Source organism: Patagioenas fasciata, chromosome 23 (genome assembly GCF_037038585.1).
Source record: "Patagioenas fasciata isolate bPatFas1 chromosome 23, bPatFas1.hap1, whole genome shotgun sequence".
Taxonomy (NCBI): domain Eukaryota; kingdom Metazoa; phylum Chordata; class Aves; order Columbiformes; family Columbidae; genus Patagioenas; species Patagioenas fasciata.
Genome location: NC_092542.1, coordinates 1851064 through 1864487, shown reverse-complemented (window position 1 = coordinate 1864487; position 13424 = coordinate 1851064). Strand labels below are relative to the sequence as shown.

General features: G+C 49.6%; 1 protein-coding gene across 1 annotated transcript; it reads left to right on the top strand.

The window, feature by feature from the left end:
• The first annotated feature begins 2561 nt into the window (after positions 1-2561).
• Positions 2562-13198, top strand: VWA1 (von Willebrand factor A domain containing 1). The gene is made up of 6 exons (XM_065855333.2): positions 2562-3178; positions 7146-7709; positions 9274-9552; positions 9966-10238; positions 10890-11159; positions 11821-13198. The coding sequence occupies exons 1-6, from the start codon at positions 3106-3108 to the stop codon at positions 11859-11861; spliced, it is 1500 nt and encodes a 499-aa protein (XP_065711405.1). The 5' UTR covers positions 2562-3105; the 3' UTR covers positions 11862-13198.
• The last annotated feature ends 226 nt before the right edge of the window (positions 13199-13424 follow it).

Sequence of the window (13424 nt, the reverse complement as noted above, 5' to 3'; positions counted from 1 at the left end):
CTTTCCAGCCCCAAATCTGACACATCCAGATCACTGGCACCTCAGGTAAGTGCCCACCTGTGCAGGGTTGCACAAGACTTCCCTGGAATTCCAGGAGGAGCTTTTCCCCACATTGTTCTCCCAGTGTGGCCGAGCTGTTTTGCTTCCTCTCCAAGTGGGGAATTTCCAAATTGCCATATATAGATAGTCCCTCCAAACAAAAACTTTTATGTAGAACTGAAAAAAAAAAAAAGGGCTGTGTTCCCAAAAATCCTGTTTGTTCCAGCTGCGGTAATTCGCCCCGGAGAGGATATTGCATCTCTTCAGCAATCGTGTATTGTTTACATGCCCAGAATGTCACTGCAGCTGCAACACGCCACCAAAGCCGAGGGTTTGTGATGTATGTGTGTGCCTGTCTGCATCCCACCGTGAGGAATTGTCCGTGCTTCAGTGGTTTGTGAGACAATTCCTGGCACTCGGCAATACCGCAGTTAAAATACAGTAGGTTGGTTGGTGATGATTTTAATTGTTTTAAATTTCTTTTTCCTCAGCTGTTCTATAGCTTCCTATGGTAAGCAGATGATCATCCTGAGTGCGTTTCAGTCAATTAGCAGCGATAGGGAGCTGAGCCTAAGCTGAGATCACACTTAAACCGGAGCAAAGCTGGAGCGATGCTGCTGGCAGGATGCATCAGCCGGGAAAGACTCAGCAGCACCCGTCTTACTGGAAACAGGATCTGTCAGTTACAGTAAAGCTTAAAAATAAACCAAAATTGTCTAGGATCTAATTATTTTCCAGGCTGTTTCTTCCTGCTTCCACCTGTGCCAGGAGCAGTTACAGGGAGATAAAGGCTGAAATCTCTCCAAGCTGCAGGGTTGGAGATTGAATGGCATTTACATTGATAAACCGACAAAAAAAGGGAATTATTTTAAGATGAGCAGCCCTTCCGTGGAAAGAGTTCCTTGGGAAGTGAGTAATGGAAGGAAATAATGTCCATATTCCCACCAGCCCTAGGCAAGGGGCTCAGAACACCTGCGAGCCTGGGGAACCAGCCCCAGGGCATTTCTGCCCTCTGTCTCTGCAGTTATTTGCTCTGAATGGGTCGCTGGGCAATGGGGCAGGAGGACAGGAGCACATGGATGTCCTGCTTAGTTGACCAGAAGCAGATGGTTTGCAACAGGGCAACACTTGCTTCCTCCAGCCCATCCCCTCCATGTCCCAGACCCAGAATACAATCAGTGTGACAGCAGCAAGCAGGATATATGATATATTCACCCGCACAGAACAAGGACGCGGCTCAACAAGCCCTTCACTCAGCAGAGGTTTGGAAAGCCTTTTGCCTTCTTGGCTGCCAGCACGGTCAATGCATGAGCAATGAGAAGAGGTGAATTCGCTCAGATCGGCGGATTAGACCAGGGTGTGATTTGCTTTGCTGTTTCATTATTCCCTTGGAAGCTTCCCTGCCAGACGAGGCCGCGGGCTGACAGCTGCACCACCGCGGTACCTGCGGGTCCTGCTGACTTCACCAGCACGAGCGCAGGTCCAAACCACACTGAGTCAGAGGGAAAAGTCTGCTCTCCATTTCAAGAGGCGACGGTGAAGTCCCGTGTGCCTGTGTTCAGACATAGCTCAGCTAACATTCAGGCTTATTTTTTCCACCTTGCACAGCTCCTTGTCTCCTAAATCCTGCTCACTTTTTTATTGCAGTTCCAAGGAGAGAGAAAATCAAATTGGAAGAAACACTGCTCACCAGTTTAAGAAACCCTGTGGGCTTCTAAATGTTGCTCCCTTGCTGCTTTTTAGCCTGCCTAGTTGGTCAATCCGCAGGTTAAGGGAGGTGATGATGGGTTGCTTTCTTCATAATTGGGTGTAATTTTCCATCTTCTCCCTACTAATAACATCGTGAATCTGTCCAGAAGTAGCACATGTTAAAACCTAAAGTGAGAAAAGGAAAAGGGACTCCAGCTGAGGGGTTGGAGCCAAAACCAGGTGCATGGACAGCAGCACAATCATCAGAAGGGAAACTTGGTTTGGGTTTGGTTTGTTGGGTTTTTGGTTGGCTGGTTTTTGTTTTGGTGGGTTTTTTGTTTGGTGTTTTCTCTTGTTGTTGTTGTTCTGGTGAAAGTCTCATACACACAGGGCGATGGGGAGGCTGAACCTGGGGTCTTTGGTCTCTCTGCCAAACTCTTCTGCCCCTCCATCCAGTAAGATGTTTGTCGCAGGTTTATCTTCAGGCGTGTGAGTCTGCTTTGACTCAACAGACTTGGCAATGTATTTAACACCACCCTGATGGGAGATAATCAGCGGGCACGTCGCTGTTGCACGTACCAGCTGCACCAGGGAATGCTGTTTCTCGCTCCCACCTTGGCTGAGGTTCCTTCCCCCAGACTCCGTGTTTCTCGGTGACTTGTGCACCAGCGTTTCTCGCGGGTGAAGCAGCGAGACATGGGTGGTTTGTACATCCCGCGTTTGGCCCCAGGGCAGCCCAGGGCAAGGGACGCGCGCTGCGTCGCGCTAGGACCTGGGAACACTCCGCTGCCTCCTCCCAGAAGATTGGCCAATATTCCCAGGGCAGGGCACGCTCCCCAGCCTTTCTACTTTTCCTTTCCTCTATATACGTGTTTTTCCTTCTTCCAGCTCATTCCAGAGCAGAGCAGCTTTGGATTTCTGAGCTTTTCTTGTACTTTTTTTTCCCCCCGGTAGCTGGATTGCTGCCAGCGTCTTGCAAGGCCAGAGTTTTATCTATAGGGATATATTTTTCAAACCAGCCCAGCTGCACGCAGGCTGCAATTGAATCCACGCTCCTGGGGCAAGTTTAACTCTGGAGAGGAACAGCAGCAGGGGTGCTGTTTGTGCCTCTCCTCCAGCTATTCCTGTCAAGATGGATTTACGGCTTTAAAAGGAGGGGGGAGGAAGGAAAATTGTCTGCAGGAGCCAGGGCTTACACCACAGCCCAGCAAAACACGTAAAGAAGCGGTCGGATCTTGAGGCATGAGCAGCATTAAAGTGGCACCCTGGGATCCGGTAGATCCTCGCACGTAATATGACTGATTTGAAGTCTTTCATCTGCCTTCACAGAGCCGAGCTTTTGGATTTAAGGTAGTTTACCCAGGACCAGGCTTTGCTATGTTGGTCAAGACAGTGATTTCTCTGGGTTTGTGGCTGCATTTTGCTGCGGGACAGAACGCACCTGAGAGAGGTGAGTGCCTGGGGAGACGAGGTGTTCCCTTACTGCTTTCCCCCAGTTAATTCCTCCTGGTCCTTATTGCTTCTCGTAAAACCTTTTCAGAACAAAAGCTGGAGTTATATTGCTGCTTTGGGTGTATAGTTGTAGTTGTATGTTACTTTGCTGGCACAAAGACAAAACAAACAGAAAAACCTTTCTAAACTTGTCATCTTAGAAAGCAATTTGATCTTGTTTCCAGTAGTGGAGAGGAAACTGTTTCAGAAACTTGCAGATTTTAGTGCAATCATGTGGAAAAAGCCCTGACTCCTCACTGTTGTGTACTGAGGCACACTGACTAAGAGAAGTAAAACCAGTGATAGATACTATACCTCTCCTGTTATTTTCCTGCTAATCTCTGTAATTCAGTCATTATATTTCCTCTTTAAGATGCTTTCTTGTGGATACTGTTCAGGGAAAACGATGATGGCTCAGTCTCGCAGAACTGACAGCAGGAAAAGGGACAGGGAGGAGATGAATATCTTGGGTTTGGTCTCTGCACTGTTGGAGATGTCGCCCACATCATGATGGCCAAGCCGATGCAGTTATTCTTGTTCTGCCTTGTGTTCACAAGTAGAAAAAGGTTCTTTTCTTTGACTGCAGAGCCACTGCTGGCTGTACCTGGTTGCTGCTGTACCTGGTTGTCACTGTACCTGGTTGTCACTGCACCTGAGAAGTGCAACCCAGTGTGAAAGGAGAAGCGAAGCTCTTGTCTGTCTGTCCGGGAGGTCCCCAGACTGCTGGGGTTCCATCCTGCTCCTGGCACACAGAGCAGACTGTTTGTGGCTCAGATCCCTTACAGGGTACTGGATCCTGTCCCTAGGTTTCAGGCGGTTTCAGGAATGCTCCCGCTGCCTCTGGCATTGTCACAATGTTCGATGTCCACACAGGCAGCGGCTATTCCTATTGTCATGCGTTTCTGCTGCCATGGGAGCATATGTGGCAGATCCCCAGCCTGGGCTAACAAACAATGCTCAGGCCTTTGGAGAATGTGCAAAAGCAAGCCGTGGCTTTGCAGAGGGCTTGTGCCTTGCTCCGGGGGCAGAGGTGTGTGTGTTGTGGTGCTGACGTGCTGGCTTGGAGGAAATGAACCTGCTGGTGGGCAAAGTGCCCGTTCCCCAGCAGCTTTGATGTGGGGCCTCCCTAAAGCAACGTGAGCGACCGGCTGGGCTGGCAGAGCTCCTGGCCATGGGCTGGCACGTGTTTGGAGGTGCTGTGGTGGTGTGACATGGTCACACAATGAGAGGAGCTGTTTGAGAGGTGGGATACAGGCTGGTCGCTCTGTTTCCTATGGACTTGACTGGGTGTGAATGGTTGCGGTTTATTCTCAGCTGCGGTGGGCAAAGTGAGGAAGCTCCTGGGTGGCCACTGGTGTTTCTATGTGATCAGGATGATTCATTTTTTCAGGGCAATGGTTATTGGCTTAGTGCACCAAGGTGAGAAGTTGAAGCAGAGCATCGCATGGCCAGTTCCACCATTGCCCTCTTTGGGTCCAGATTAAGATCTTTGCATCAGTGCAAAGCACAACCCTTTGATAGTTCAGACTTCGATAAATGAATCTGAGGTTGCCATCACCTGGCTACTCTGGAGTAGCCACAGAAAATGATGGGGCTGTTGCTGCCCCTGCGAGTGGAGGGTCCTGCGCCTACCGATCTCAATCACAGCTCCATACCTAGCGTAATTTTAGGACTCCTGAGGCTCTAAGTAAAACAGCAGAGATCCTGAAACCCCTGAAAAGATTACAGGAGATGGCAACTCAGCTTCTTTCCTGCCAGAGGAATTTCTCCGAAGGGCCGTTTCTCAACCTCCCGCCTGTAATCTGTGGCGTGGACGAGCTGGGACCTGCATCGGCAGTTTGTGCATTCAGTCACATGAGTCTGTTTTGCTTGGTGGGGCTCAGCTCCTCGAACAAGCAGGTGATACAACCATCTCCCAGGGTACAGGCTGCTCTTAGACATGGTTTGTGGCGTAAAACACCTCTTGGCTGTAAAACACTTTTTTCTCCTCCCTCTCAGCAAGGTCCCAAGGGGCCTCAGGGAAGCACCGACCGTGTCCTCCAGCCTCCCAACCAGGCTCTGCTCAGAGCAGAACATTTTTTAATTGCATGGCCAAACAACAAGAAAGGAAGACAAACATGGAATTTACAACATAAACCAAGACAAGACACGATCTCTTTGGCCATTAATTCCTTTCTGCTCTACAAGTTCCAAGCCCCGCGTAAATCGGGCTGGTGTTTGGGTCCCAGCTGAGAGCGTGGGGAGCTCTGGAAGCGGATGTCTCCTGTCAGCATCTCGGTGCAAGACAGGGAATTCTGACCAGCTGCTTTTCTCCTGGAAAAGCCAAGCGGTTAAACAGGCAGCACTGTGATTCCGGGGTGACATTTTTCTCCCACATCATTCCCTTTCAAATGATCTGTGTCTACTGAGCACGTATCAGCGAGAGGGTGACAACAGGACACTGCCGTGTGTTCTCTGTTGTCCCCTAGGCTTAAGCAAGCACAGGAGCAGCAGTGGTATGAGGTCTGTAGAGTTATTCCTCAGCTCTTCAGGAACGAAAGCCTGACAGCTTGGAGGGCAGGGAGGTGCGAATGGGCAGGGAGGTGCGAATGGACGGGGAGGTGTGAATGGATGCCCCTTCTCCCAGAATATCACGGAAAATGAGAAATCTCCCCTTGGCACCTTGCCAAGCGGCCGACCTCCTTTTGCTGTAAAGCCAAGGAAACTGCTTGAAAACCGCAGCCGCTTGCGTAACGCGGGGATTTACTGGTAACGAAAGAATCTCCGCAGCCCCACCTCTGGCACAGTTGGCATGTTTGTGTTGGATGAGAGACAAAGAGCAGGAAGAAAGATGAGGGAATTCTAAATCTAAACCTGAAGGGAAGGACGCTGGAGTGTCCAGTTGCTTTATAATCACTGCCACACTCTTGGTGCAGCGGGATCCTTTGTCTAGACTTTTTTTTAATGGATCCTTTCTGCTGCCAAAATCTAAGTGGGAGGAATTTGTTTCTCTCTTACGCAGGGCTGAGTGTTAAGTAGAGGTAACTCTGATGGTATTTGCTTGTATGAAGGATTAGCCTTCTGCTCCACCCACAGACAACCTCTTTAGCTCCAAAATATCTACCTGCCCACCAGTGGAACTGTTGCTTTTGTTAACCAATTGTGAACCAAAGCTTTCTACCATCTACACAGAACATCGTGGTGTAGAGCTGTAGCTCTTCCTAAAGAGCCTCCTAATTAACACAGCTATTTCCAGCATCGTGCGATGGGTCAAACCAGGGTTTAAGGGATGTTAACATTATGCTCAGCTCTCTTGGTGCAGGCTTTTTTTGCTGGGATGGTGTTAGCCCAGAGCAGCACTTCTGGGTGGCAGAAGCTGCTCCTTGGCACGGGGCACGACTGACATGCTGGCTCAGGAATGTTCCCAACTCCTGGAACATCTCCACGCCCATCTTGGAGCAGAAAGTGCTCAGGATCAGCCTGGTGCTGGGTCACAAGAGGTGTTGGTACAAGCAGATGTAGCTCAGAGACATATTTTTCTGCAGCGGTGAGAGCAGGATCCAGGAGTTGTGGGTTGTACTCCTGGCTCCACCCTGAGCTCCTGCTTCTTTCCACCACCCTGGCCTTTCAGTTTATGTGTAGTGAGTTAATAACATGTGCCTGGAAAGACTGTCATGTTTCTTAAGCTCTTTCCAGCGCCACTGCAGTGCTTTAGCCTCTTTCCTTACAGTGATCCTCCTGGGCAGGGCTTAGATCAGACATCGCAAAGTGAGGCTGAACCCAGAGAAAGCAGCAGGACTCAAATAGTCCGACACAGGTCACAATCCTGCTGTTCAGCTGGGTCTTTACCCAGCAAAATCCTCACTGAATTCTGAGATTTGGCACAAGATAACTGAGCTGGGTTCACACCATTTCACCAACGCATCTCCCTCTCTCTTCCCCTGTAGGTCCCCAGCCATCGGTTTCCAATTCCGAGGGGGACCTCCTCTTCTTGCTGGACAGCTCTGGCAGCGTCTCCTACTATGAGTTTTCCAAGGTCAAGGAATTCATATGGGACCTTTTGCGGCCTTTCACCTTTGGCCCCAAAGATGTCCAGACCAGCATCATCCACATCAGCACAACACCCACCATGGAGTTCCCCTTTGACCGGTACCTGTCCAGCGGGACTGTGCAACAAGCCATCCGGGACACTCGGCAGCTCATGGGTGACACTAACACAGGCCAAGCGCTCTCCTACGCCAAGGAGAAGTTCTTCAGTGATGGAGCTGGTGCCCGGCCAGATGTTCCCAAGGTGCTGGTTTGGGTGACAGATGGCTTCTCCACGGATGACATCTCGGAACCCATGCAGCTCCTGAAGGACATGGGAGTGACAGTCTTCATTGTCAGCACTGGCCGTGGGAATTACTTGGAGCTCTCTGCTGCTGCCAGCCAACCTCCCGAGAAGCACCTGCACTTTGTGGATGTTGATGATCTACCCATCATCACCAAGGAGCTTCGAGATGCCATCCTAGGTACGGTGGGGCTGGGCTGTGGTCACTGGGTGTTTGCAACAGTGTGGGAATCCCATAAAACCAATGTTCCTCCTGACCCACAGCTCCTGCCCTTGCAAACTGAGATGCTTTATCCACAATGTGATAGGTCCAAGCTAAGGCTTTTAGGAGGTGTGGAACAAATATCTTTATTCCCCTTGGAAGGTTCAGCGGCTGACTGGGACAAATTCCCTTCTGCAAACCTGTTAGTGAGCTGAACTTGTGTTTGTAATGAGTTGTGATGCTCCAAGAGAATGGCCCTTGGCTGCCAAGTTGTTCTTGTCCCAGGTGGGCTGAGCGCCCTCCTTGAAAGAGTTCAGTCTCCACAGCTGTAGCTCACTACACCTTTATATAGGAGTTGCTGGGTTAAGAAACATTTTCTTTGCCTTCAGAAATTTTTGGCAGGGCTTTTGGCACTGCAACCTTTCCTCTGTTCCTTTGGCTTGGCCCCTGGTAGTCGTGGGGCTCGGAGAAGGGTCTGGTACTGCTTCCCACCCTCTGGCTCCTCCAGGCTCCAGCCGGGTGGAGTGTGATGGGAGCAGGGCACAGGGTGGGAAATGTTCCTCACTGCCCAGAGGAGCCAAAGAACAGCTCAGAGGAAAAAATGAGGCTGCTTTATTTGGTACAGGAAGGTTGGCAGGGACTCGAAGCAGCGAGGAGGAGGAGAGTTAATCCTCTCTCAGCTAAATGATGAGCCTGAGTGTGCAAGGCTGCTCCTGTTCTCTTGCAGGTCTGGGCAGACTTGTGTTACCTCCATGTAATGGGCAGCCAGTGAGAGCTACTTATGGTACTCTGAAATATTGAAGCTTGAGCTGGAGGGTACTATCATGGGGTTTCAGGAGAGATGCTGTGCAGAGCAAATGCACTTTAAGTCTCAGGGTGCTTTTAAAAGCCCTTTTTAAAAAAATTAAAAGGCATCTTTATGTCTCTGTATGGCACTTCCCTCGAGCTAGAAACAAAGTCCTGTGTGTTTCTGCCCCTCTGGAAGACCAGAGAACAGGGGAGTTCTGCCCAAGATGGGCTCAGGAGACCCCACGCGTGGGAAGGGTCAAGTGGCAGAGGAAGCTGGGGCACTGCAGGGCGCCAGAAGAGGTGCTTGTGTCTGGGGTCTAGAATTCAAAGGTAGGACGAGCCTTGAAGAGAAGCCTCTGTGCACGGGGAGGGAGAGGCGAGATAGCACAAGGGCGGCTCTGAATGTTGAATGTCACGAGACAAAGGGTCTCTGTGAAACACTGCGGGGAGTGACCTCAGCTGGGATGAATGTCGCCAAGGCTGGGCATCCCCACTCGCTGCCCCTTCTTCCTGGGGACGGGCAGAGCTTTTTAGCTTTGTGTTTGACTTCAAGAACCTAGTTTTGTGCTCCTGAGCCTTTCAAGTAGGGTCTGGTTCAGTGAATCGCTATGGCTTGGCTGCACATAGGTGACTTCAGCTCTTACCCACCATTGCTGGAGGCTCCATCTCTTGTCCAGAATTACCCATATTTTAGTTATGCCATGTTCCGCGTATTAATGCCAGTAGTGATTTCTTGCTGCTGTTCCTCTCCCAGACGTTATCCAAGCAAATCGGCTCCATGCAGTGGATATCACCTCAAGCAGCTTCCGCCTGACGTGGCCCCAACTCCTCTCCCAAGAAACCGGCTACTACACCCTGGAGTATGCCCCAGCAGGGGATCTAGCGAGGAAGAGGACGACCCAGGTGTCAGGGGCTCACACAAGCCTCACGCTAAGCAACCTCACACCAGAAACTGCTTACGAGGTTGTACTCATCCCTGAATCCAACATCCACTACTTCCCTCCGCAGGCAACGAGAGTTACTACTCTGGCAGGTAAAATACACGCAGTTGTGGCTAAGGGGGGATTCTCCACTGTGCTGCCCTCATGTGTATAAAAGAACCAGGGCAGCCCTTGGTCTGTGTCCCACAGCCACATGCTCTGGTCACAGGAGGCAGATGGTTGTGGTTAGGACAGAACATAATGAGGAGGTGGCTGCTTAATGCTGGCAGCTCTTGCCTTAGAGAGATGCTCTGGACTCCCCAGAACAGGGAATCAGGTAGAGAAAACATTTAATGAGGGCTGAGTGGGGTTGCACTGACTTGGGTGACTTTCAAGATCCACTTGCTGGGTGGATTTCCTTCCACCTCCTGGAAACCAGATACGTTGTAGGTCAATTACGCCCCTCTGACAGCATTCTCATGCCTCAAATTACAGACTCATCCACACCTTTTTACATTGCTTTCAGAGGAAATAACCCCAGCTCAGATCTTCATCTCGGAGTCTGGGCCACACAGCTTCCAGGTGAGTTGGGCTCCCGTGCCGGAGAGTGTGATGGGTTATCAGATCCTGTACGGGCCGCTGCCCGGGAACTCGGCGAAGCTGCTGGAGGTGGATGGCAAGCAAAACAGCACCGTGGTGGAGAATCTGGCACCCAATACAACCTATCTAGTGACGGTGACTGCCGTGTACAACTCGGGAAAGGAGAGATCCCTGTCAGCCAAAGCGTGCACCCAGGAAGGTGAGTGAGCAGCGCTCTGGGGGGAAACTGTGTGGGCACGAGGAGTTTCTGCAGTGTCCCTGGTTCTTTGCACAGATCATCTCTCTCTGGGTGAAGCCAGAAAACAGCCCAGTGACTGGGGAGGAATGAGAGAAGAGGAAAAGTGCAGGTTCTGATGAACAGCACATGATATGCTGTTAGGATGGAGCAAATAGCTAAGGCATGGGACTGAAATACAATCAGATACACACACAATATGACTGCTATGACAGGTTATGTAGTGCCAAACTTCTAGTTCAGCCGCATCAGAACGGGCTTGGAGATCCCTGAATGTCCATAATGAAGAGAGAATAACTGCCTTTCCCTCCTGTCTATGCTTTGGTGTGAATTAGCACCAGTGGGGTGGAAATTTCATCAGCAGAATCTTCTGCTCTGAAAGATACTGTAAAGATGCTACGGGAGGCAAAATTTAGCTTTGATCAGGATCCAGCAGTGAGGAGCTTGGAGAATGATGGCAGCTGAGAGTGCGGGAGGTGGCCAGGCAGTGCCCAACGGTGCCAACAAAAGTGTTTTGTGCTGGTACCAGGACAAAGTTAAGGACTAATTAGTAGCTGGGTGATAAGCACCACTCCAGACAAACACCCTGCAGTAACATTAATCTTCTTTCTCTAGAGGGCTCCAAAGTGAGGCACCTTCGCTTTGAAGACATGGGTCCCAACACCCTGAAAGCCTCCTGGGACGCTGCCGATGGGAAAGTCCTCGGCTACAGAGTCAGATGCCGGCGGCAAACCGGCCCTTCGTCTGTCCTCAGCGTTTCACCGCAGGTCCACAGCGTGCTCCTCACGGACCTGGCTTCGGGCACCACCAACAAAGTGTGCGTGAAGCCCGTGTACAAGAACCAGGCGGGCAAAGGGCTGTGCCGCTTGGTGCACATGCAGCCGGGTGAGCTGGGGTGCAGGGCGGAATCCTGGGGGGCTTTAGCGAAGGGGAAAACAACCTGGATGGCACCGAGGTGCTGGAGACCCAGCACAGAGTCCTCATGGCTGGAATATTCTGTGCTCATCAGCTGGTTTGCCAAGAGGGCTTCATCACAGCTACCAGCAAAACCTACTGTTCAAAAATGGGCTCGTTTCCCCCATTTTTAAGATAAATGCTCCTCCTAGTGGCCTTTTGTTCGAAGGCAGGAGGAAAAAGTGTACAGTGCAGGCAGCCCTGTTTGGGAAAATAAGGGTGGGGAGTCTGCTAAAGCTGGCATGGGCATTGGAAGCGCTGCTTGAAACTCATTTGGACTCTTGGCTGCTTCGCTTTTCAACGTGGCAGGGACAAGCTGACTACTAAACACAGCTCCTAACGCACAACACATCTGCTTTCCTCCTCCTGCTACTGAAAAATCACTTACTGTTGGGAAACACAAAGGGATTATTGACAGGTTTAAGTGAAGTAAGAGCTGAAAAGCAGCTGTGTGACAGTGCAGACGTGCAGCCTTTCTTCCTAGCAAGAGGATGGAGTCTAGATGATAACACAAATGAGATACCTGATTTGAGTCGATTTGGAGAACGGGTGGATAAAGCTGATGTTATTTTTGTGTGTGTGTTCTTCCCAGCTACAGATGCCCGAGGATATAACCACAGACCAACAGCATGATGACTCTGGAGTCAACTGATTCCCCGCAGAGCAAGGAATCTTGCTTGGACAGAGACTCGGACAAACAGGAGGGGTCGGGGAGGAAAGCAGGAAGCTCTCATGGATCATCCCCCAGCCTGCACTGTCTGTTGAGCTGTCCTGCTTGTCCTCAGTGCTGTCCTCAGTTCTGCCAGAGCTTAAAGCTTTGGCTTGGCTGGATGGAACAACCAATCTGACTCATAGATCCCAAATCTGTACCTTCTTTTCTATAAATATGCCTGACAAATAACAATGAAAAAAAAAGGGGGCAAAGTGATGGGTCCTTACTATTGCTTGCTTACTGCCTGTTCCCTATTTATTAAATGTTAATACAGTTTTATTTTTGCAGTTTATAAGCATGTTCCAGACTCAGCTGTTTCCCGCACTGGCCTTTAGTTTTGGGTACCTGTGCTCAGAGAAAACATTAAATGCAGCCAAATTTGTTCTTGTTGGCAACAGCCATTGGCACTGACCCGCCTAAGGAAGAGCAGCTTTCCTCCAACTCACACCGTGTACTCAACAGGTAGCTCAAATTAGGCATCCCAAAAGTATAGCGTCTCAGGGATGGAAGGGAAAAGCATTAGGAGGAATTTGAAAGGGAGCCTGGAAAAAAAGAAAACGCAGTTATAACACCTAGTGATGAAGCTATTTGGAGCAGCATGGTTCCAAAATTCAGGGCTTCCGGCTGTTAAATGTATATATTTCCCTGGTAACAAACCCCAGCATCAGTGGGGACACCTCTCCTCAGTAATGCTTACTCTATTTCAAATTTATTGCTTATTTGTCCTACACGTGGAACTTATTTTTAAAGCTGTGTTTAATGTTGGAGAGCCCCTCATGCAGTGTCGCTCCATCCTACCAACGTTTAGAATCATGGAATCATTTTGGTTGGAAGAGACCTTTAATTTCGAGTCCAACTGTTAATGTGACTTCTTAAAGCTTCGTCTCTGATCTTGTCTCCTGAGTGCTGAATTCATCATATCTGGGTTTATGGGGAGTTTGCCTTGGGCTGTGTCGTCTTGTGCAGGAGGAAGGGAGAGAAGGGAGGTGAGTCATTCATTAACTTGATGAGAGGATTTCACATGATTTGTGGTGTCCTTTGGAATGTACATTTGTGACTGATTAATCTTAATGGAGACTGCACTGAGGGGAAGATAGAGCCTCTGGAATCTCTCATGCAATAAGATAATCTTGTTCATTCTTGCTGTAGTACACAGATTAATTTGCACAACTCCCTGCGTAGTTTACTAATACATCAATGTGTCATGCCCCTAGTTGTAATGCATCCTTTTGAAGACGATTAAATATATTATACAAGAGCTATTGAATTATTATTTCATTCTTGGTGTCAGTAAGGGCAAATCTGCTAAGTGAAGCTTTTGTTCTGGTAAGATATATGGATTGAGAAGCTGATACTCAAGAAATATCTAAGTAGAAATAAATGACTGGTAATGTCTCAGCTTCAGTAAGAAGTTTTGCAAGGAGATAAAAGATAAATGTTCCTTAACTCTTGGCAGAACTGGTGGCACTTGTGAGCATGAAAAT

Bases quoted from the DNA above. Each gene is read 5' to 3' on its own strand.
- VWA1 (XM_065855333.2), top strand. From the start codon at position 3,106: ATGTTGGTCAAGACAGTGATTTCTCTGGGTTTGTGGCTGCATTTTGCT. The intron at 7,710-9,273 runs GTACGGTGGGGC...TTCCTCTCCCAG, and splicing joins GCTTCGAGATGCCATCCTAG to ACGTTATCCAAGCAAATCGG. The intron at 10,239-10,889 runs GTGAGTGAGCAG...TTCTTTCTCTAG, and splicing joins CAAAGCGTGCACCCAGGAAG to AGGGCTCCAAAGTGAGGCAC.